This window comes from Typopeltis vanoorti, chromosome 17 (assembly GCF_054136105.1).
Source record: "Typopeltis vanoorti isolate ZY-2024b chromosome 17, IOZ_Tvanoo_1.0, whole genome shotgun sequence".
NCBI classification, from domain to species: domain Eukaryota; kingdom Metazoa; phylum Arthropoda; class Arachnida; order Uropygi; family Thelyphonidae; genus Typopeltis; species Typopeltis vanoorti.
Genome location: NC_143565.1, coordinates 109,466,890 through 109,492,940, shown reverse-complemented (window position 1 = coordinate 109,492,940; position 26,051 = coordinate 109,466,890). Strand labels below are relative to the sequence as shown.

Genomic DNA, 26,051 nt, shown 5'->3' with positions numbered 1-26,051 from the left:
GCAGTGATGACATCACAGTGGTAAAAGTCAGGAATACGTATCCATACGTGAAGTAGAAAAAGCCATCAAAGGCTTGAAATGTGGAAAGGCAGCAGGAGTAGATGATATTCGACCAGAAATGCTGAAGTATGGTGGTATAAGAGTCTTACAGTGGCTGCACTGCATAGTTCAGAAAGCCTGGACAGAGGGACGAATTCGTGACGATTGGAGTAGAGCTCTCATAGTACCCATATATAAAAAGGGAAATAAAACTGAATGTGAGAATTACAGAGATATTTCCCCTACTGAGTGTTTCTGGCAAGATCTATGCAAGTATACTTGAGAAACAGTTGAGAAGAATTGTGAAAGAAAAGCTTGGTGAAGAACAAGCTGGATTCAGGCCAAATAGAGGCTGTCAGGATCAAATCTTCACTTTACGACAAATAGTCGAGAAAGCATGGGATTATAACAAAGATCTGTATTTAAGTTTTGTTGATTTGGAAAAGGCATATGACAAGGTGCCAAGAGAGAAGCTATTTAATACGCTACAGTTATATGGTGTCAATGGGGCATTATATCAAGCAATACTTAGTCTTTATTTGAGTTGTAAGTCAGCAGTTAGAATTGAAGGAAGTACATGAAGATGGTTAAATTTTAAATCTGGTGTGAGACAAGGATGTACATTATCCCCTTTGTTATTCATTATCTATATGGATCACATTATGAAGGAAAGTGGTATTTAAACATGATATCAAAATTGGAGATGTTAATGTTGGCTCTTTGCTTTATGCGGATGATGTTATACTTCTAAATAAATCCGCTACAAGTCTGCAAGATTCTCTGACTAAATTGAATAACTGTTGTAATAGATATGGTATGAAGGTCAGCATTAAAAAGACAAAGACAACGAAAATAGGCAGAATCATTGAAAATGTCAACTGTGTTGTGAATGGAGAACCTGTGGAACAAGTTAAACATTTCAGCTACTTAGGCACGATTTTTTCAGAAGATGGTAAATTAAATATAGAAATTGACAACAGAATCAGCAAAGCTGGTATGGTAAGAAGTCAATTGAATAAATTCATATGGAATAAGAGAGAAATTAGCCAGAACACTAAATTAGGTATATACAAGACAGTGTTCAAACCAGTTTTAACTTATGGATCTGAGAGTCAGAAGTAAAACACTTGACCAAAGACTAGAGACTGCAGATATGAGAGTCCTGAGAAAGATTATAGGCGTGAACAGATGGCATCAATGGCAGTATCATATTAAAAACAAGGATATTAGGAAAGAACTTGACATTGTCAGCATCCAGGAATGCGTTAGCAGAGCTAATCTCAGGTGGTATGGTTACTTAAACAGAATGAGCGAGGAAAGATTAGCAAAACAAGTGTTCTCTGCCAGGTCAAGTTGACAGCAAAACGACCCAGAGGAAGACCAAGATATAGGTGGATTGATGTGGTACAAAGTGCCTTAGATGATAGAAATATAAGATCTGATAATGTTGGAGTCTTGACAAGTAACAGACTGATTTGGAGGAAAATTGTAGATAGGAAGTTAGTAATGGTGTAATTTTTTTCATGTAGTACTATCATATCCTGTACACCCCTTGAGGGTACATGGCAGGAATTTGATGATGATGATGAACTATTATGATAGATAATGTATTTTGAAACCACATACTTTGGGGTAGACCTGGAGCACTTCATGTTTCTATTTTCATAAACTTGGAATTTAATTGAGATAATGCTATTATTGATACATTTTTAAAAGCATAAGAAAACCGAATAACTGTAAAAGAATAAATTACAAAATAATTAAATGCGATAAGTATAAAGAATTAACAGTGAAGGTTAAAAATACATGTGCAATGATTAAAACACCAGAAAGGGATAATAATGTGGGGAAATAATAAACCTCAAAAAGGATGAATGAATAAACATGATGTTGCTTAATTATGGTGTGTGAGCCATTTCAATGTGGCATTGTTTTCAGAAGTGTAAAGAGTGCTCTACTGAGGGAAAGAATGAGAAATGATAGAGGTGATAAAAGTGAAACAGGTGGAGGAGTCCATTTAAATGGCTATATCAAATTGCTAGTCATTTCTGTCATTGGCAGCAACTTTGAAATAATTTTAATATGGCAGAACTTCCAATTCTTCAAGATCACATACAGGTGATGAATGTTTATAGAATTGCTGTCACTTCTTATAGGTATAGTCTCTGAAATCCATAACATGGTTTCATTATTTTGGAAGTCAAAGATTGGTGGCTTTTATATTTTGGGGAATGTAGTTCCATTTGAATGCATTATAAATTAAAGATACCAAGAATTTATATACTTGGTTTAATCCTTTATCCAAATGTAAGCAAACAAAGTTTCCACCTGGAGTATTTTCAGGACTGGGGCAACTCGTGGTAAAGGCAGTATGACTTCACATAACTTGCCTTAGTATCCCATAATACAAAGTACATCCCCTTGCAGACATGTATAATGCTATGCATTATGGGAAGGGTCACTACCCAGACCAGTTTTGACCTTTATTGAGGTCTCATCAGTGGGAGCCAGACCGAGAGGTGATACCAAGGTTGAAGTAATGCAGAAGTCATATTTTCATATATGAGTTACCAAAAGGTGTCACACCTTAAACACTTACACTTGGATAAAGGATTAAACCAAGTATATAGTTTCTTGGTATATTTAATTTATAGTATAAGTGGTAAAAAACTTTCAACAGCTATTTGAATGCATGGATTCCAATTTCAGTTTTGCCAATAGAATTTTTTTATATTGATTTTTATTCTTTTTATTACTATTAGGTATTCAGGAATGGGAATGATACAGTTGCAAAAATGTTCTTGTGGGCACAACCATAGAGATTTGATTGTCGAGCCTGTATTAGCAACATCACATGCTGGCCTGCTTGGCCGAGTGATTAGTGTATCTACTCTCCAACCAGAAGGCTGTGGGTTCAAATCTCACCATGGGCATGGATGTTTGTGTTTGTCTGTGAAAATACTAGTGGTGGTGGATGGTAGATGACATTGGTGTAGTTACAGTTCATTGTAGTTGGTACTTTCAGTTGTGGAGACAGAGCTGTAGGGTAAGTGCCCTCCCTCCTTTCGATGAGTCTTTGCACTCCCTGGAGGTGTCATATAATAATAATAATCACAATCATGTTGACAATGAAATTTATACTCGACATTGTGCTATTCTAATATTTCCTTGTGAGTGTAAATTTTTGTGGGTTTCAGAATGGTATCCAATTTGCGATTAGTAGTGATAACTAATTTGTACTCCATATGTTAAAAATGCATTTCAAAGCTTTACATGTTTTTTGAATAATTTTATTATTTCATGCAACGAAAAATTTTCTGATAGTTGGAGCGGTTAACTGAATTTTGGCTGCTAGGTTTGCATAATTTATCAGTTGTGTAGGATATTCTCGGTTTTTCAAAATATGTGTTGATTTTTTAATTTCATTATTAAGATATCTATTTGCAGTTGAGAATTTATATGCATTTATGAACTGTGACAGAAGGACTAATTTTTTAATGGTATGTAGATTGTAGGAGTTAAAGTACAGATAGGTTCTTGATGTGTGTGTAGATTTATGGAATATTTTTGTTGCTATACGAGGTGCTATCAGAAATACACCGGAATAAAATCTTTACAACTTACTTTAAATTCGGACTCAACAGCCTTCAAAGTAGTCCCCTTTTGAGTTCAAGCAGCAATCCCACTTATAAATCTGGACTAAATCTGGCAAGTAATGAGGATGTGCAGATGACTGCCATGCTGTTGGCCACCAAAAACTTGTGCATGGTTAAGGTGCTATGGGCAGGAGCATTGTAGTGGAGGAGCCAGTTGTGGCTTTGCCATAGTTCTGGTCTTTTGTAACAGACATCTTCTCTTAGCTGCCTTAAAACATTGCAGTAGAATTCTGCATTGGCCATTTTAGCCCTATCTAACTTTTGGAGACTGAGTGGGCAGTTCAATCTGAGATACCTGGCCCAAGGCTATCACTAATTTAAGTGGCACACATTAAGAGACTAGTAACAAGTGCCACTATTTTGTGGTCTCTAAGTCTAACACAATACAAGGCATGTTCAAAAAAAGGACCGAACTTTTGCTGTAAAGACTTGATTGTTCATTTTATATTTTAAGCACTGTCCTCTTCAAAATAGTCCTCTACTGGCGATACACTGTTCCCAACATTTCTTGAATTGTTGGAATGCACTTTCTGTGATGGTGCTCAGTTCCCTTATTGCATTTTCCTTAATATCCTCTGTGATTTGGAAATGACGTCCTCTTTCAAAGTGGTTTTAAGTTTGGGAAACAGGAAAAAGTTTGCTGGGGCTAAGTCCAGAGAATAGGGTGGATGGGACACAACAAATGTCTGAATGTTTTGCCATTCACAATGTCGTGGTGTAACACCCATGTCTGGTTTTACCACAATTCCTGCACATAGCATCCCTCAAAATGCTAAAACTTCCTGGTACAACTATTTGTTTACCATCTGACCACGTGGTACAAATTCATAATGGACAATGCCTTTCCAATAAAAAAAAAAACATCACCTTGATCTTTGACCCATTCATCCGTGCTTTTTTTGTCAAGGAAACCCTTTCCCCACCCACTGTGACAATTGCCTCTTTGTTTCATCATCATAGCCATAAACCCATGTCTCAATTTTTATCAAGTTTGTAGCAAAATTTCACACACACACATTGTCACTAATCCAATGAACAGCTTGTGCACGTGCTCAATCGGATGTAACTTGATGACTGATGCTCATAGCAGAATGGTGCAAATGGCAGTTTGTTGTCAAAATCTGCCTGTAGGTGTGTTCAGTAGCCACAGCACACTCTCTGTGTTGGTTGGTGTGTATTTAAAAAGTTCAGTCTTTTTTTGAACACGCCTTGTATTTTTAATGTCTGAAATAGTGTGGGTTCTACAGTCAATTTTCTTGAGTTTATGGGACGAAAAACCTCAGTTTCTGGGAGAAAAACCAGCTTGCCTGTGCCAGAGATTGACTAACTTGGGAACCAGTTGCAAAAAAGGCAAGAAAAAGTTCCTCTAGTTGGCAACTGGAATCGAACTCACAATCCTCTTTCTTCAGATAGTTCAGTGCAAACACCACTTCGACTGAGCAACACAGGCTCATTGAAAAGCAATAAAAACCAAAATAAAAAACTTATCAGCAAAACTGTGAAATTGCAATCTGTATGTTCAAACAGAACCATGTTGCCCAAATTGAAAAATCCACCATCCTTCACTTCCAAATAACGAAATCATGTTACAGATTTCAGAGACTATAGTCATAAGAAGTGATGACAACAATTTTATAAACATCTATTACCTGTATGTGATTTCAAAGAATTGGAAACTACACCACATTAAAATTATGCCCAAGTTTCTTCCAGTGAGAAATTGCTAGCGATTCAGTGTAGTCACTTAAGTGGACTCTGTCATCTGTTTCACTTTTTCATCTATCATTTCTCATTCTTTCCTTCAGTAGAGCATGCTTTGCACTTATGAATTATTGCATAATTCATTCTTTTCGAGGTTTAATATTTCCCCACATTATTATCCCTTTCTTGTGTTTTAATCATTGCACGTGTATTTTTAACCTTCATCGTGTTTATTTCTTTTGTAATTTATTCTTTTACAGTCATTCAGCTTCTTATGCTTTTAAGCAATTTATTGATAATAGTATTATCTCAATTCAATTCCAAGTTCATAAATATCTAGTTTATGAAGATAGAAATATGAAGTACTCCAGTTCTACTCCAAGGTATGTGTTTCAAAATGCATTATCTATGTCATGATAGTTTTAGTCATTAAATGACAGTTATACTGATTTAAAATTAGAGGAACTACATGAAAAATTTTGGAAATAATATATCATCATCATATTCCTGATATGTGCCCTCAAGGAGTTTATAGGGTTCAATAATAACACTACTGTATGAAAAGCTTACATTATTATTAACTTTCTATAGATAATTTTCTTCAAAATTAGGTTGTTATCTTTTAGAAATCCAATATTATCAGATCTTATATTTCAGTCATGTAAAGCACTTCTAACTGCATCATTCCATCTTTATCTTGGTTCTCATCTGGGTCTTTTCTTGGCATCTTGACAGGAAAAATGTTTTGCTAATCTTTCCTCTCCCATTCTCTTAAAGTGTTCATACCACCTGAGATTAATTCTCTTCACACATTTCTGAATGCTGACAGTGTCAAGTTCCTTCTTGATATTTTTATTGTTAATATTCTTCTGTTATCTGTTCGCTTCCCTAATTTTTCTCTAAACTCTCATATTTGTGTCTCTAGTCTTTGATCAACTGTTTTACTTCTAACCCAGCTTTCAGATTCATATGTTAAAATTGGTTTTAACACTGGCATGTACGAGTGTCGTTCTAATAAGTTTCCAGCCTGACTAACTTTTAGAGGTGATAGAAAGAAAACAACTTTGTCACTTATCAACATAATCTCCCTTTACTTCAACACACTTTTCACATCTTTCAATAACTTTTCTATGCCCTTGAAAAAATACTACTTTTGTATTTTTATGCTAGATTTGTCCATTCTCTTGTTTCTTTATTAGTGTATCTAGAAAAGGGAATTGGTTATTTTTTTCAAGCTCTAACGTGAACTTTATTTTTTGGTGGAAGAATTTATTTTTGTAAGGAAATCAAATAAGTTCTGTGCCTTTCCAAATTATGAAAACATCATCTATGTATCTCCACCAAACCAACGGCTTTGGATTTACTTTGGAAAGGATGTCAGCTTCTAGTTTTTCCATGAACAGATCAGCGCAGGAAGGTGATAAGGGACTGCCTATAGCTAAGCCATCAAGTTGTTCATAAAGTGTGTTATTCACTTTGAAATAATTTGATTTGAGGCAATGGCGAAAAAGCTGAGCTGTGTCATGTGGATAGAGATTTTCTATGATCTTGATAACTTCTCCAACAGGTACGTTGGTGAATAATGAAACGACGTCTAGGCTTGCAAGGATGTCTGGTTTTAAGATGGTGATGCCTTTTAATTTTTCAGTAAAATGCTTAGAATTCTTTATGAAGGAATTTGATTTTTTTATATTATCTTTCAAAAGATGGGCTAGATATTTAGCTAGTAGATATGTAGGAGGATTTCTTCCGTCAACGATTGGACAGAGCAGAACTCCAATTTTGTGCACTTTTGGTGCACCATATAAGCGTGGCATCAGTGGGTGTAGTTATATTTATAATTTAGTTCATTTGTTTCTGTAATACAATTAAAGTAAGTTATGGATCTGTATTTAAGTTTTGTACATCTGTGAAAAGTCAAGTTGTCAAGAGAAAAGCTTTTTAAACCATTACATTTATATGGAATAAATGGAACATTATACAGAACAATACAGAGATTATATTTTAGTTGTAATTCAACAATTAGATTAAAGGGGGTACAGGAAGATGGTTGATGGGAAATGTCCAGGGTGTGAGACAAGTCGATTATCATCACCTATATTGATCAGTTATGAAGTAAAGTGCATTACGCCTGATATAAAAATTGGCGATATTCAGTTTGCTTCTTTACTTTATGTAGTTAGCGTTTTACTCTTCTAAATTGAATAATTGCTGTAACTGAATTGGTATGAAAATCAGCAGTAAGAAAACAAAGACCATGAACATAGGCAACATTGAAATGTGAGCTGCATTCTGAATGGAGAATCTATAGAACACGTGGGACATTTAAACTATTTAGGCTTATTTTTCATTTAACATGGCAAATTAAATATGGAAGTAGACAAAAGAATTTTGCAAAACTGGTATGATAAGCATCAAATGAATAAATTTATATGGAATAAAAGAGAAATTAGTCAAAACACTGAACTAGCATAATACAAGACAATGTACAAACCAATTTTAACTTATGGATCTGAGAGTTGAGTTAGAAGAAGAGTTGATCAAATATCAAAGGCCGCAATATGAGAATTCTGAATATGAGAAAAATTAGATGGGATGAACAGATGTTATGGAAAACTGAAGATATTAGGAAGGAACCTGACTTTGTTAGCATTCAGAATGTGTGAGCAGTGCCAATATCAGGTAGCATGGTTACTTAAACAGAATGGGAAAAGAAAGGATGGAGAACCTATAAAACACACATTTTCTCTGCCATCCTGGCATCAAACACCTGTTTGATGCCAGGATGGCAGAGGAAAAAAACCTAGAGGAGGATCAAAGTGTAGGGGGATTAATGGATTAAAAATTGTTTTAGATGACTGGAATATAAGATCTCTCAATTTTGAAGGTACAGGCAGATAATAGATTAATTTGGAGGAATTTGTCAACAGGAAGTTAGTGATAACGTTAACTTTTCATGTAGCACTGTCATAGTATCCTGTAATGCCCCTTGGAGTACATATCATGCATTTGACAGTATTGATGAAAGTGACAAACACATCATTAACGAATGAATTTAACCTACTAGCTGTATTGTCGAATCTGTCAGATCCAGCACATTATATTTCTTCCATCATTTGTCATCATCATCAAATTCCTCCCATGTACCCTCAAGGGGTGTTGCACCCTATGCTCCTCTCAGTTATCTTGATTTGATCCTTAAGCAATCCCAGTTTTATAAGGGGTGTACAGGATACCTACTATTATAGTATATATCCTGTACCTTTCTACAAAGGGAAGGTGTGTGTAACTTCGATATGTAACCCCACCACTTGAGGTTACATATCAAAGAACTGATGATGATGATGATGAAGAAAAATGGTAACTGTAACAATTTTTCTTTTCTTTATGTGCATCTCCTCAAAAGGTTGTAAACCTATCATATATTAGGACTGTGAGTGAGCTAAAGGTTCAATACCCTGCTCTAAAGACCAAACATGGAACATTTTCAAGGACTTAAGATTCTCAATAAGTAGGATGTCAGATTCTCAATAAACAGGAAATTCAATGTTAGTGAATTTCATTGTTCAAACTGAACAATGAAATTCATCTAACACATAAAGGCAAACCATATATAATATAATCTATGTGCCAATTTTCAGTTGGCACATAGATTATATAACTTAATAACAGAAATTATAACTAATAAAATTATACTTACATGACTGAAAAATAGCATGGGTCAGTTTGGTACCTCTTGCTAATCTGTCATAGAGGTGATGAAGATGAGCTGAAAGATAAAAGACCTGTTTAAAAACATAATTTCAGCATATTATTAAAAAGAAGGTATAACAGCAAGTTAGGGAAAAAAAAAAGAAGTTCATGCTAATATCAAAAATGTAAATTAAAAAATGATGTATATTTTATCTAATTATTAAACTACAAGTCACTTAAATTTTACTTCATTTTTTTAGTAAAAAAAATCACAGAAAACAAACAAACAAAAAAAAAAAACAAACAAAAAAAAAAACGACAGAAAATTAACTTGTAATCAAGCTCAAAAACCCAAATTTCAACAGTCAACTTTCACTCGGAACTTCAAAAATTTAAAAAAAACTTATATTTCTAAAATATTCTCATGAAGAAAATCTGTTTTGCAATATGATCACTTATTCAGGAGTTAATGCCAAGTGCATGCATAGCTGACCTGGTTAAACATGCACCTAGCTGATCAGTTAGTGTATCTGTTCCCCAACCAACAGGTTGTGAGTTTGAATCAATTGCACCATGGACATGGACGTTTGTGATTGTCCTTACATGGGAGATGAACTTCATTGTCTAGTGTGAGACCACCACTCCACTAATTGCTGCAAGTCTGAAGCAGCTTGAAAAAGTTGTTTGGCCTCTAGCAGAATAGGATTTCCAGACAGGTAAAAAATGAATGAAAACAATACAAAAAAAATTACAAAATTAATTAAAACACAGAAAAAATCCTTAGCCCAATCACAGTACCAATTGTACTATAGGTTTACAAAAAAGCCCTTCTTGATTAGGAGCCACATAAAACAGTATTAGCACACTTTTAGAAAGCAATTGAAAGTGAGAGAGAAGCCCATTTTTAAAACAGAGTGATTGAAGGTTATTGCCATCACAGTGTTTTAACAATAAAGATGAAAGCATGGAGTGTGCTAGCCTGTTGAATCAAGTGGAAAGCATTTCCATCCCTATGCATGCATTAAATTCTTCTATGAGAATGGATGTTTGTGAATGTCTTTAAGGTGGCAGATGGATTTTGGTGGCCAGTGAATGACCACTATCACATAAAATATATGCATACAGACACTCCTTGACTTATGAAAACATTCCACAAATCTTTTCATAGATTGAATTTTTTGTAAGTCAGAATATGACGTTTCTTCTTGGTAATTAGGTGGTTACTGGTATAAGTTACTTTAGCTCAAGCAAAATGAAGGACTATTAGGGTAAAAATCAGAAAGATTGAAAATAATTTATATTTATTACAAAATGAAGAGAAAAAATAATTTTAAGTGTTTCTTAGTCATCATCATCAGATTCAACAGCTGAGGTAGTGGAAGACTTAATGTAGAAGTTGTGATATGGATGGTTCAATCTTCCTGAGAAACGTATTAGTGATGACTGGATAATAGCTTTTTTTTCTCTTCATAAATCTCTAAACAAAAGGCTAATACATCATCCACTCAATACGGTCTTCATTTGATAATTCATAACATCAGGTTGCAGCAACAATGTTATCAACTGTTTAAATATTAGTGTGTGCAAGTGTTAATAGATGGTCAGATAAGTTTAACAGCAAAACAAAAAATTCTTCTGAATGTTAGGAAAAATTTCTTAAGGAGTTCCAGTACAAGACAGAGAGAGATCATGAAAATCATCATGGAATGAGAGCCCCTAGCTCAATCAGCATACATAAAGCCCTGTGGTTGGAAAGACCTGGGTTTGAGTCCTGTCTAGGGCATGAAGAATCTTTATCAGAGCTTTTTAACTGGAGGTAAGTAAGTCTCATAAGGAGGTGACACAGTTTTCCCTTGGAGAAACTCAGGTTTTTCATCCCCTAACAAAGCAAACTGCCAGTCGAACAAACGAACGAACACACACACACACACAAATTCATAGATAAATAGTTATAGGCATAGGGCTAACTACCTTATCTTTGAATTACGACTATGAAATCCAAGGATACTCAGAAGGTCGGAGGCGCTTAAGTGTCTGTTAGAATCACCTGATGATTCTTGTGGGATGCACAGGATACTGACAATATAACACAATTATGTTTACATTAGTACTAATCTTCTCTCAACAAATTTGCATATCACTTATTAGTCCAATATCATCAGATCTCACATTTCTGTCATAGGACACTTCTGATTGCATACCAATCCATTCAGACCTTGGGCTTCCTCCGGTTCTTTTTCCTGCATCTTGGCATCAAACACCTGTTTTGTTAAGCTTTCTTCTCCCATTATGTTCATGTAACCATATCACCTGAGATTAGTTCTGCCCATACACACTCCTGAATGTGTATGGAGTGTGTATTTAATGTAATTTTATATGATTTTTCAATGATGCCATCTGTTCACTCCTCTAATTTTTCTCCGAATTCTCCTATCTGTGGTCTCTGGTCTTTGATCAAGGGTTTTATTTCTGACTGAACTCTCAGATACATAAGTTAAAATTGGTCTGAACACTAAATTGTATACAAGTTAAATGTTGACTAATTTCTCTCTTATTCCACATAAATTTATTCAGTTGCTGCCACTCTACCAACTTTACTATATCTCTATTGTCTATTTTCATATTCAGTTTAGCATATTCAATAAAAATTGTGCCTTTGAATAGCTGAAATATTTAGTTGTTCTATAGGTTCTCCACTGAAAATGCAGTTGAAGTTTTCTATGTTCTTGCCTATTTTCATAGTATTATTTTTTATTGCTGATTTTCATGGCAAATTTATTACAGCTTAGAATCCTGAAGACTAGACTTGTGCAGACTTGTATGAATTGATATCTCCAATTATGTTTTCAGGCTTAATGCCACTTACTATTATAAGATGATCCATACAGATGATGAATAGTGTCGAGATAGCATAAACACCTTTGTCATACACCTGATTTTACATCAAACCATCCCTGGACCTCCTTTAATTCTCAATGATGAATTACTATAATAAATCTTCCGTTATAACAACGTATTCCTTTGATCTCTATATAATCAACTTTAAGCAAACTTAGTTTAAAGCAAAGAGTTAAAAGCAGCTTCCTACCACCACAGAAACTTTATAAATTAGAAATATTAGCCCTTATATCCATATGGATGTTAAACAGAAAACAGAATGAATAATGCAGTAAATGTACAAATATATCAACTTTTTTTTCTTTAACAAGTTCTTGCTAAAAAACATTTTGAGTGAAACGCATGTGCTGCAATAACTGTACAAAAATACTGCTATCAGAAATGCTTTTTTCTCAATGACTAGGTAAATTTCAAAATCAAAGTATAAAGGGTGTAAATAAGAATAGATTCAATCGATCTCCTAAAAGGATTATATTGAAGATAGGGTTACAAAATCTGGTTGATGGAAAAGAGGTAATATAATAGAAACAGAATAGTACCTGAGTGGTTTTTCTAGGATAGATGCAGAAGAAATTTTTCAGTACATGACAACGAAGTGAAGGAAAAAGGGAATACACAAGATAAATGCTAAAGTGTGGTTAGTAAGTGTGAAGACTATATTTTTTCTTGATGAACAAGTAAAATGAGTTAAATAAGTAAAATGAGTAAAATGGCAAGTGTTTTGTCATTGAATGAGTTGAAGGAGAGTATGAGAGGCATTATATGAATAATGATTAGCATAGGCTTCCTACAATGAGTCTCTGGAATCCCTAGTGTGACCTGAATAATATTAAGAAGAAATAATATTAAAGAATTAGAAACAACATTATACTGATCAAATACCCTATTCTGACACAGCATTATGTATGTCATATATTCAGTTCATGTTTTCATTCAATTCCGTCCACCAAAAGTTGTAAACCTATAGTACAGTTAGAATATCAGCTAAGGATGAGATAATCTGGAAACCTTGCTCTCGGGGATTTCCAGATCAAGCCACTTTAAGGTCTCGAAAAAAAACTTGTAGTCTCACACCAAGTGACAAAAATCATCTATCACTAAAAGTACATATATAGTTTCCTTAATAAGTAACAAAACTTGAAAAAAAAAAAAAAAAAAAAAAAAAAAAAAAAAAAAAAAACACGAGTATAAAATAGTAGATTATGCATGCCATGCACTACAGGATGAAGATGTCACAAACTATGTACTACAAGGATGGAAATAAACTAAAAGAAACTAACAAAGCAAGGGATTTAGCAGTATTGTAGACAGGGAGTTGAAATTTGAAGACATGTTGCAAAGATGGCAAAAACAGCAGATCAGATTACATGGCTGTTAAAGAACACAGGCAAGAAAGGACAAGAAGGTTACTTTCCCCCTTTCATCATTATTATCATTATCAGCCATTGTCGATCCACTGCTGGATGAAGGCCTTTCCAAGATTACTCCACAAATGTCTGTCCATGGCTCTCCTTTCCCATGTCACTCCTGCAAATCTGATGATATCATCAATCCACTGCAATTTAGGCCAGCATTGTGGTCGTTTTTCCTTTTGTGAAATCCAATCCAGTACTTCATCCATCGTTGATCTTGTCTTTGAGCAATATGCCCAGTCCATTGCCACTTCAGATGTTTCACTCTTCCTATGATGTCAGAGACTTTGGTTTGATTTCTTATCCATGTATTCCTTTTGTGATCCAATCTTGTGATACCAAGATTGGATCACAAGCATACTTCTTTCTATACTAAATTGTGTTGGTCTTAATTTTTGAATGTCCTTTGCCTTCAGTGTCCATGTTTCACAGCTATATGTCAGTATAGGAAGAATACATTGGTTAAAAACTTTTCTTTTCAAGTATAATAGTAGTTGGTTTTTGAATATTGATTCTTTAATTTCGTCCATGATATTTTGTTCCATTGATATCTGTTGTCCTAAGTATATGTAATGATCTACTTGTTTAATTTCCTCATTACTGATTTTTATTATTTCTAGTTGGACATAGCTATGTCCAATTTTTTTCCTTTATAAGGTTTAAATAAGGTCACATCTGGACTACTGCACCCAGATCTGGCCAGCTTAGTCCATGGTGATGAGCAAGTGGTGAAGGGATCCAGAAGCAAGGGACAGATGGTGGTAGGTCTATGAAATGTTTGCTATGAAGTTAGACTGAAGGTCTATGGGCTTCAAAATTGGATTAGGTGACAAGTGAAAAAGAGAGAGAACATGATAGAAACATAAGTTATTAAAGAGGTTCTATAGGACTGACATTAGAGTTTTTTTCAATAAATTAAATTAAAAATGAAAAGAAATTATATTCTTGTTTAATCCTTTATCCAAGTGTAAGCAGACAAAGATTGCATGTGACATTTCTTCATGAATAGACTACTACTTGCATATAGAGGCTAATGACTTTACATTAATTGAACTTGATTTGCAAATTTTGTTTGCTTATAAAGGATTAAACAAGAATATAATTTCTTGGCATTTTTTAATCAAATTTATAACCATTCCACTCATTCACCATTCTCCAAGTAAAGAACCTAGTCTGCACACTCTTACTAACTACACTCTTAGACAATTTCTAAGTGTGGCCCCTTGTTTCCCCCACCCTACTCCCCATGTATTGAAAAATTTCTTTTGTGTCAACCTTATATAATCCCTTTAGTAACTTATAAGTTTCTATCATATCATCTCTTTTCTGCCTGTCAGCTAAACTCTGCAGCCCACACATCCTCAATCTATCCTCATAGAGAACATTCCACAGACTCATCAACCTGGTCACTTATCTCTGAATCCTATCCACCAGCTCCCAATCCGAAGAAATGCACGTGACCAAATCTGTGCACAGTAGTCAACATGTGGCCGAATCAGAGCCCTATAAAGAGGAATAATAACTTCTCTATCTTTACTAGCATATTTTTCAACATCCAAGTCATTAAACTGTTTTATCAACTCTTGCAATATGCCTTCTGAACTTCAAATCTCTGTCTACCATCACGTCCCTAGCCTCATCAATTTCCTGTAAACTAATACCATCAATATGAAGCATGTAATCTTTTCATCCTGAAGTGTGTTAACTTACATTTTACAACACTAAAGTGACAACCACTGTCCTTTTCTCACACTGCCAATTTAATTTAAGTCATCCTGTAAGATATCTACATCACCTTTATCAACTATTGTACTCACTAGTTTTGCATCACTGGAAAAATGAATATCCCCCTCCCCCTTTCAAATCTTTCACTATATCAATAATGTACAAATTAAAGAGCACTGGTCCTAGTACATAGCCCTGGGGCACTCCACTAGTCACTGTCATTCATCTTGATTCCACCCACTGATGCCTGTCTATCAGCCAACCCCTATCCATGTCACCAGCCCCATATCCATTCTATTTGCTCCAATTTATGTAATAGTTTTCCATGTAGCATTCTGTCAAATGCCTTTGCAAAGTTCAGCAGTATAGCATACAAAAAAACCATTCCCTCTCAGCAATGAATACATTAAAGACACACTATATCGCACTAAATCCCACACATTGATGTCTTGGTCACCATTTTTTCATACATATCGGCGCCATAATATAGAATGTTTCTGAAAGAATATTGCATAATAATAGTCAAGACTAAATAAATAAACAAAACACCAACAATTATATTTAACAATAATTACCAATATCTACTAAAAATAATGACTTATCTGAGCAACACATGTATCTGAGCAGCTGCTACTAAGAAGACGATGCTAGCATCCTCTCTAGCACCTATATTTTTGGAGAGCTTGGTGAGCAGTTAATGGGTGCAATGTATTGACAGAGGTGACTGAAGGGACTTCATCAGTGAATGAGTTCAAGGAGAAGTATGATAAGCATTGTGTGAACAATGGTTAGAGTGGATCCCCAGGGATAAGCCTTTGACTCCAATGAGATGCCCAAGAAAGAATAATAATTATCTGTTGCAGCAGTAGAGTTTCAAAAGGAAGACACAGTAGTCATACTGAACTGTATGAATAAAAATATCTAGAGTATAATCTTACTCTAGATATTTCAACTTTGTTTTTCTTAACACAAAATTTTGTAACTTACTTTTTGATGAATGAACAACTAACAGTAAGTTCAGCTTCATCAAATATGAGAACATGAACACAGATTTTTTAAAAATATTATAACCATATCATAAAGTAATACAATATTAGATTCCTACAGATATATCATAAAGTATATATACACATTTATCATAGACCAAACTGTTGGAATGTTGGAAACAAAGTGTTAAATTGTGAATGAAGAATTTTATGATTATTAATACTTCATTCATGATTTAACATGGATTGCATTTCCTGAGCTAAGTTTGCTCCTAAGTAAATTGTAATTTAAACACTTACTGTTATTTGTTCATTGAAGTAATAATTCTAAATTTTTTTAGTTATCTTATATAAATTCTTTATATTAACTTGTAAATGTATTCTAAGCGAATTGTAATATATGCATTTTATTTGTTGTTATTGAAAGTGAAAGTATTTCTAAGGGACTCTGTTAATGTGATTTGAATGGCTACTGTCAGAAAACTAAGTTATTTTGAGATAGCGCGTGCCTTAGCGTTGGGAACTGTACAATGATCACGTGGGAATTTCGTTGTAAACTGAAAGAGCGGAGAAAAACAAGTTTGGGTGGGAAAAAGAGAGATATTTTACGAGATTAGGAAGAAGGAACCAGAAGGAAATTGGACAGAGTGTGGGAAGGTCGTGAGATGTGATCTAACCTGGGATCATACGACGTAACAAAGATTTGGAAACTTGTTCCGATTTTAATAAATCTTACTTCGAACTAATATTTATTTATAGTTTCCTGTCACCTTGTAAAGGAAATTTACCCGAGTGAAAGGATAATAATATGATCGAGATTTATCATAAGATAAGTTATTATGAGCAAGAAAATACATTTTCCAGTCTTAACAAATATGTTATTGAACTCAGGGATACTATAAGCTTTGTGTTGCCTATAGTGGAAGATTATCGAGTGCCTAGAAGTGTTGTAAGAGTTTTCCATAATGTGCAAGCTATGATGATCATACCAGTAAGAATATCTATTCTATAACTAACGTGTGATAGTGTTGTTTGTGTCTGGAGAACTTGGTCAAATTTCGTGTTGCTGGAGCCAGCTAGGCAAGCTTGAGTGATATTATAAAACATTTTCCCTGTGAAACTAATGTGAGAAACTTCATTGAAGAATTAATTCGTGTTTGAATGTGTTATCTTACAATGTATATGTAAAATGCAAGACTGAGCCTTTTAAGAACTATTTTAATCCTCTGATAGATATTGATGATGCCAGCTAAGTGTTTGATAAAATTGAAGTTTGATTATTCTATGAGACTAAAAAGAATTACTTTTCAAGTGTTTTGCTGAATATTGTTGTTGTTTAAGGTGAAACTAAGTTGAAATCCTAATGGATGAGAATTGTGAAAGCCTTATATATATGTTCTAGCAGTAAATGATGCACTCAGCTGAGTAGAATCTAAATACTTTATAGAATGCATAAATTATTTTCTAATTGCATTGATCTTAATAGAGTTCTTGTTTCTTATGTAAAAATAATTTTGTGAGAGAATTAAATATCTTGTTTAACTTGATTCTTGTGCTTGCCTAATTTCAGTTTCATTCCACCGCTCATTAAAATACGAATCTTGTGGGAAACCCTATGTATAAGTAACAAAATTTCGGCCTGTAGCAAGTTCACGTTGCTGTTGTGCTATTTGGTGCTTGATTCCTTCACAATAATTGTGTGATTTCAAACATAGATTGGTGCAGTATAATAAAAATTTTCTTTATGTTTGAATGTGGGATCAACCAACAACTAGCAAAACATAAGGTTGGATGAAAGACGAAACCAACAAAAGGAAGAGAAAAAAGGAATCTTTCTTTCCTTTCTTTTAGTGTTGCACAGTGATCAGCATTCATTTTAGAAATTATGGACTTTACAACAGTGCTATAAATAACTCTTTTAATTTCCCAACATTTCGATATTCATATTAAGATCATCATCTGGAGCATATACAAATATACAGGACAAGCTGGATTACATCACACACAGTAAGCTAAAGAAACAATGATTTGGTTAGTGGTTATTCCACTGGCATGACCTCTAGTGGGAAAAAAAAAATCACAAATTAATTATTTAAAAACTACGTCAAGCTAAATTCTATTTAAGATAACATGAGCAAACATTCTTTCTTATAGCTAGTTTTCTTTCAGCAACAATGATGTCCTAATTTTAGCATTACAATTGTTATTTTTGATTTAGGATCCTGGATTATCTACAGTCCTGTTTATACTTAACTCTTGTTCTGTGGGTTGAATATGTGCCTTCCATATGCTTGGGATTTTTAGATATCATTATTGCTCAGATTGGGGTGGTTGATAATAATCTCACAGGCTTCCTTAAATTTGCGTTCATACCATGTTTTGGTGTGATGTAAACAACTGGTGCTTTTCCAGTCAATTCTATGTAAGTTGTTCAAGGGCATGATCAGAAAGGCCAGCTTCACCATAGTTATTGTATTTAATGTGTCGTTTATGTTCTTTTTGTCTGATAGGAATTATGTTTCCCCTATATATGGTATATTACAGGTGCAATAAATATGGTATACTCCAGGGTGGGCCAGTGGAGGGAGTGGGTCGTTGGATGAGTTGAGTAAGCTTTTTAATTTTGCAGGAGGTTTAAAGGTGGCTTTAAGGTTGTATTTTAGTAGTTTTCTGTTTATTTTATCTGATGTCCCTTTAATGTAAGGAATGGTTATAGTATTATTGTAGTCTGGTTTATCTATGTTTTTTTTTTCGAGGTTTGTAGAGAATTTTCTTAATAGTGTTTTGGCTGTAACCATTTTTTAGAAAAGTATTGCTAATAACTTTAAATTCGTCTTTCAGTACATGTTCGTTGGAGCAGATCTTCAAAGCCCTGTGTGTAAGAGTATTAATGACCCTAGTTTTTGAGTTGGGTGGTGGTAGGAGTTTATGTGTATATACTGGCCAGTATGTGTTGGTTTCCAGTAAACAGTGAAGGAAAGATTGCCAGAAGGAAGACGTGTGACAAGTGTATCAAGAAATGGAAGTGTGTTCTATTTTTCAATCTCAATTGTGAACTGTTTGTGTTGTTTGTTTAGGTGGCTGAGGAAAGTGTCTAGTGTCTGGCAGCCATAGGACCAGAATCACGAAAGCATTGTCAATGTATCTAAGCCAGACTTTGGGTTTTAAAGGAGAGTAATCTAGAGAATGTTACTCAAAATGTTCCATATAAAAGTTGGCAATAGGGGTGGATAATGCCTATGGTTGTGCCTTCTTTTTTGTAGGTAGAAAGCGTTTCGCCATACAAAATAACCAGAACGTAATACATGCGCAAAGAGCACCGTGATATCTGGGGGGAATTTGTTCAGTAAAAGAAGGATTGTGTCATTGATTGGGACATTTGTAAAGAGGGAAGAGACATCAAAACTGACTAATAAATCATATTTTTCAGAAGGAAAAATTTGAGTAATTTTTCCTTCTGACTTTGATTATGTTTATGAAGTGTTGTGTATTTCTGATATAGGAGGGGGAATGACCTACCAACTCAGTGTGCCACTAATTTCTTGGCTAGGTGATAATTCGGGCTATCTATACCTTCGATTATCGGCTGGAGTGGTGTGTTTTGTTTGTGTATTTTCAGTAGATCATAAATTCTCGGGGAACGAGCTTAGTGCAGAAGTAGTTTTTCTGACCATATCTTTGGTCCATGTAGTAATTGATTTAAGTAGTTTCTCTGTTTTCTTTTTTATTCTATTGGTTGGATCGTAGTTAATGAGTTGGTATGTGTTATTGTCCGAGACTAGCAGATTCATTTTTTTCTAAAGTGGTTCGGTTCAGAATAATGGTGGCACTTCCTTCATCAGCTCTAGTTATTACGATTTTCGGATTTGATTTTAATGAGTTTACATGCATAAACTCATTTTAATTTTAAATCATTAAAATCAAATCTAGTTATTATGATGTTCAGATTTGATTGTAATGAGTTTACACGTGTAAACTCATTACAATCAAATCTAGTTATTATGATGTTCGGATTTGATTTTAATGAGTTTACATGTGTAAACTCATTTTCATTTTAAATCATTAAAATCAAATCCGAACATCGTAATAACTAGAGCCGATAAAGGAAGCACCACCATTATTCTAAACCGAACCCCTTATTTAGAAAAAATGAATCTGCTAGTTTTGAACAATAATACATACCAACTGGTTAACTACGACCCAACCAATAGAATAAAAAAGAAAACAGAGAAACTACTTAAATCAATTACTATATGGCCCAAAGATACAGTCAAAAAAATACTTCCACACTACGCTCGTTCCCCGAGAATTCACGGTGTACCGAAAATACACAAACAAAACACACCACTCCGGCCGATAGTCGAAGGTATAGATAGCCCGAATTATCACCTATCCAAGAAATTAGAGGCAACACTCAAGGAGTTGGTGGGTCATTTCCCCTCCTATATCAGAAACACACAACACTTCATAAACATAATCAAAGACATTATATTAGAAAAAGATGATTTATTACTCCGTTTTGACGTCTCTGCCCTCTTTACAAATGTCCCAATCAATGACACAATCCTTCTTTTACAGAACAAATTCCCTCCAGATATCATGGCGCTCTTTGCTCATGTATTATGTTCTGGTTATTTTGTATGGCAAAACGTTTTCTACCTACAAAAAGAAGGCACAGCCATGGGCTCGCCATCGTCCCCCCTATTGCCAACTTTTATATGGAACATTTTGAGCAACGTGCTCTAGATTCCTCTTCTTTAAAACCCAAAGTCTGGCTTAGATTAATATTATCATCATTATTATTATTACATGACACCTCCAGAGAGTTCAAAGACTCATCAAGGGAGGCACCTACTCAACAACTCTGTCTCCACCACTCCACCAACCGCAATTACCTTCATCATCTACACGAATGCCATCTACTGCAAATAACCACCAGTATTTTCACATACAATCACAAATATCCATGTCCACGGCGGGATTCGAATCCGCAGTCTTTTGGCTGCAGAGTGGATACGCTAACCATTAGGCCAATCAGGCCGGCAGATACATTGACAATGTTTTCGCGATCTGGTCCCATGGCCACCAGACACTAGATACTTTCTTCAGCCACCTAAACAAACAATGCAAACAATTCACAATTGAGATTGAAAAACAGAACACACTTCTGTTTCTAGATACACCTGTCACATGTCTTCCTTCTGACAATCTTTCCTTCACTGTTTGCCGGAAACCGACACATACTGGCCAATATATACACATAAACTCCTACCACCACCCAACACAAAAATTGGGTCATTAATACTCTAAAAACCAGGGCTTTGAAGATCTGCTCCAATGAACATGCACTGAAAGACGAATTCAAAGTTATCAGCAATACTTTTCTAAAAAATGGTTACAGCCAAATACTATTAATAAAATTCTCTAGAAGACCTCAATAAAAAACAAAGATAAACCAGACTACAATAAAATTATAACCATTCCTTACATTAAAGGGACAACAGATAAAATAAATACTACTAAAATACAACTTCAAAGCCACCTTTAAACCTCCTGCAAAATTAAAAAGCTCACTCAACTCTTCCAAAGACCCACTCCCTCCACTGGCCCACCCTGGAGTATACCGTATTTATTGCACCTGTAATATACCATATATAGGGAAAACAGGACGCACAATTCCTATCAGACAAAAAGAACATAAATGACGCATTAAATACAATAACTATGGTGAAGCTGGCCTTTCTGATCAGGCCCTGAACACCTTACAAAGAATTGACTGGAAAAGCACTAGTTGTTTACATTACACCAAAACATGGTATGAACACAAATTTAAGGAAGCCTGTGAGATTATTATCACCCACCCCAATCTGAACAATAATGATGATCTAAAAATCCCAAGCATATGGAAGGCACATATTCGACCCACGGAACCTTCCTCTCTAAGAGTTAAGTATAAACAGGACTGTAGATAATCCAGGATCCTAATTCAAAAATAACATTTGTAATGCTAAAAATAAAAACATCAGTTACTGAAAGAAAACTATCTATAAGAAAGAATGTTTGCTCATGTTATCTTAAATAGAATTTAGCTATGTAGTATCTAAATAATTAATTTGGAATTTTTTTTTTTTTTTTCACTAGATGTCATGCCAGTAGAATAACCGGTGACCAAATCATTGTTTCTTTATCTTACTGTGTCCTGTATACTCAGCTTGTCCTGTATATTTGTGTATGCTCCAGATGATGATCTTGATATGAAGATCGAAAAGTCGGGAAATTAAAAGAGTTATTTATATCACTGTTGTAAAGTCCATAATTTCTAAAATGAAATCTTTCTTTCATTAAGTAAGTGAAGGAAAGAGTCCAGAACAATAAATATTTTGCTTTAGAAAAGTAACCAAATGATAAATATTTAATACTATTTGTACCAGCTAGGTTTGCAGTCTATTTGTAAGCGATAGAGTAATTCAACCCACCTGCAGAAATGTTACCTTTTCTACTAACTCTATAACAAAAGCTTGCAACTAAAAAGATATGGCTTATCCAAATAAGTTTTTGCCATTTTTTTTTTTTTCACCTAGCCAATCATATGGGACTAATAAAATGAATGCACACACTTCCATCCTTAACAACTTAAGAAATCTGCTTTTACTAGCCTGATCTAATAAATCCCTATAAAAAAATCAATAGCTTATTCATGAATAAGAATTGAAGTGTCAACTAAAGTAATCTCATTCTGACTTAAACTGATAATAGTACTCCGAGGCCCTAACTTTAAATTCTGATAAAGCCGGCCTGGTTGGCCGAGTGGTTAGGGTATCCACTCTCCAGCCAAAAAGCTGCGGGTTTGAATCTCGCCTTGGGCATGGATGTTGTGATTGTCTGTGAAAGTACTAGTGGTGATGGCCGACAGTAGATGGCATTGGTGTAGATGATGATGGTAGTTGTGGTTGGTGGAGACAGAGTTGTAGAGTAGATACCCTCCCTCGATGAGTCTTTGTACTCCCTGGAGGTGTTACATAATAATAATAAAAAAAATGAATCAAACACAATCTGAAATAAAATATAAATAGACTGGTTTCAATCTTTAAAGCACTGTATAATTATGATGATGATTATTATTATTACATGGACAACTCTCCGTGGAGTTCGTAGACTCATCAAGGGCAGGAGGCTCTAAGCACCATGTCAAGCACTATCCAATACCTGAGCAATATCTGTTATACTTTGATTTGAACTCATTCAAATACATGGCGCCCACAACAGACTCCTGCAACCTATTTCACTCCAAGCAAAAAACCTCACACCCTTGCTCAATTTTCAATGATGATCCCTAGTTCTCCCACCACCAGCATTATTCTAAAAGATTATTCTTAAAAACATTTAAGTAATTTGTATATTTCAATTATGTCATCCATTTTCTCCCTATCAACCAATTTTTGTAACCTACAAATCTTTAAACTGTTCTCATAAACAGCATTCCATAGACCTGCCACTATGCTGGTCACTCACCTCTTCTTCATCCTCAAGAAAACCCAGATGACCAGATCTGTTCACAGTAGTACAGATGGGGACTTATCATCACCTTACAAAGAGGTATAATAACCTGCTTATCTCTGTTCAGTTAGGATATTCTTCAGTAGCCAAGTAATTCAATGAGCTGTTTTAGCTACTTCTGCAATATGTCCTTTAAACTTCAACTCTCTAACCACCAACACTTCTAAATTACTGGCTTCAACGATGTGGAGTATAATTCCATGTTAGTTAATGTTAATGGCACTTGCCACATAGTAAAGATTATTAGACACACTATTCAGAAGATTGAAGAATAATTACACAATAATTAATTAAAGAATTCAGAATACTGAAAAATAATAACTTTTATTATTGAAAATATTTCAGCCAGAAATTAACGGGCCATCATCAGTGCACTAATCAAAAGGTGAAACTAGAGCAACAAACATTTATCTTACAGAGTTGAGCCATGTGCCAGAATGCCACCATACAAGTAGTTACAAAATCAAATGAGATTACAATTAAAGCTAAAAGTACAATTAAATGACTTGAAATAAAAAAAAAAAAGGGGGGGGAGAACACTATGACTTGTTATTGCCATTTATAAGGATGAGACCCCCAATTTTTGGTGATAGATAGGCAGTTATTCAGATTTAAGTTTGGGCAATGTAGAAGTGCTTTGGAACTCTCATTAAATAGCCTCTCAAATTTAAACCAGCACTTTGTAAAACGTGAGTACTGGACCAGAGGATAATGTGATTAGTATCCAGCTCATACTGGTTGATTATTAATGATATAAGAATTAGTCTTCCTCGACATCCTCCTTGCCCATATATCTGGAATACTTTCAACATTCACCATAAACCTACCTTCACAGGCCACTACATACACCAAACCTAACATCCATCTTCAAAAACAGGCATCTTCAAATCTGTGCTCAATAGAGTGCATATTATCTGTCAAATTTCCAAGCCAGCCAACAAGAACTGAACATCATCCAGTGCATCATACTACAAAATGGCATCATCTCAATTTAGTTTAAATGCATCCTAGACACAAACAAGTATAACCTAAGAACAACCCTGAACCTGCAGGACAGTAAGTCCCTATTCGATACATCACAGACATCTCGGAGACGATTGCAAAGATACAGTAGTCCCTACATTCTTCCCTGTCAAAAAAAATCTCCTCTTGGTTACCATCCATGAACAAAAAAACAGTCACATCCCTGGTGTTTACTAGGTTCAGTGTAAGTGTCTCTGCTCGTATTTTGGACACCAAGACTTTCGATAAAAAAATGACTACAAGAATGCTTTGTATCACCAACTATAAACTGAAAAATCTGGCTTTGGTTGGAATGGAGTGGACATGATCACAATAACTGCTGGTCCAATACTTACCTTTTACATCAGAGTCAATTTAGATTTGAGAAACTATTTAAAAGAGAGTGCTAAAGCACTTCCACACCACCCAAACTTAAATCAGAATGACTGCCAATCTATAACCAAGATTTGGGAAAGTCTCATCAATAATAAAATGCTTGCATTTTAAGCATGCTCATTTGGCTGAGGTTAAGGTTAACAAAATTCTAAAGATTAAATCAAATTGCTCTTGGCTAAGATTTTTTTTTTAAGGTGTTTTAAAAGCTCAATAATTTGAGTATTACAAGTATATGTTTTTTTTCATGCCTTGACTATTTTTATTGATTGCTTTTTTTTTCCTTTTCTCATATTAAAGCAGGATACAAAATATTTTTGAAAGAAATCATTTTTATTCAAAATACTGTGAAACTTTATTTAAAGTACACATAGATATGCCAGAATATCTTCATTGTTGTGACTCTTTTGTTGGTCTCATTGATGTTTAAAAGGATGCAAATTAAACCTCTAATAAATTATATATGCATAGAAACAATAACATCAGAGGTTTATTGAACATGCATAGATTTACGTACCTCTGTTTTAAAGTTTGTCTTCTTGAATTTTGAACTTACAGACATAAGGTGGTGTGCTGGGTAATGTGCTATGCACACAGCACACTGTTATGTCGTTGTTTTTTCCCTATATATTTTTGTTGTTATCCTTAATATAAATTTTTTCTTTCAACAAAACCTAGCCCCTCTAATTACAACAAACTTTGACTCTCAACTCACTTCTTGTGCACTGTCACAGGGAAAGCTAATCTATATCACAGGTCGATTTCTAAAACTTTGTCACATTTTCATTCCAACTACTAAAGGTTATTCCTTAATTAAGAATGAATCCTTTAAAATTTCTATCTGGGGCAGCCTCCTTTTCAGATATTGACGAATTTATTTTTTAAAGCTGTGCCAGCCAATATCCTAGGATAGAAGGGACCTTCCCAGAACTTTATGCTCATACTCATTAAACAAACACTCAACTATGGCTATGTAAATCTCAGCTTGC

At 34.5% G+C, this 26,051-nt stretch overlaps 1 protein-coding gene across 1 annotated transcript in view; it reads right to left on the bottom strand.

Moving 5' to 3' along the window:
* Positions 1-26,051, bottom strand: part of Sras (Ras converting CAAX endopeptidase Sras) — a 190,344-nt gene that overhangs the window by 19,096 nt on the left and 145,197 nt on the right. Inside the window, exon 4 of the mRNA XM_090406984.1 lies at positions 9,097-9,165. Within this exon, the coding sequence (XP_090263110.1) occupies positions 9,097-9,165 (69 nt within the window). The remainder of the gene's footprint in view (positions 1-9,096; positions 9,166-26,051) is intronic.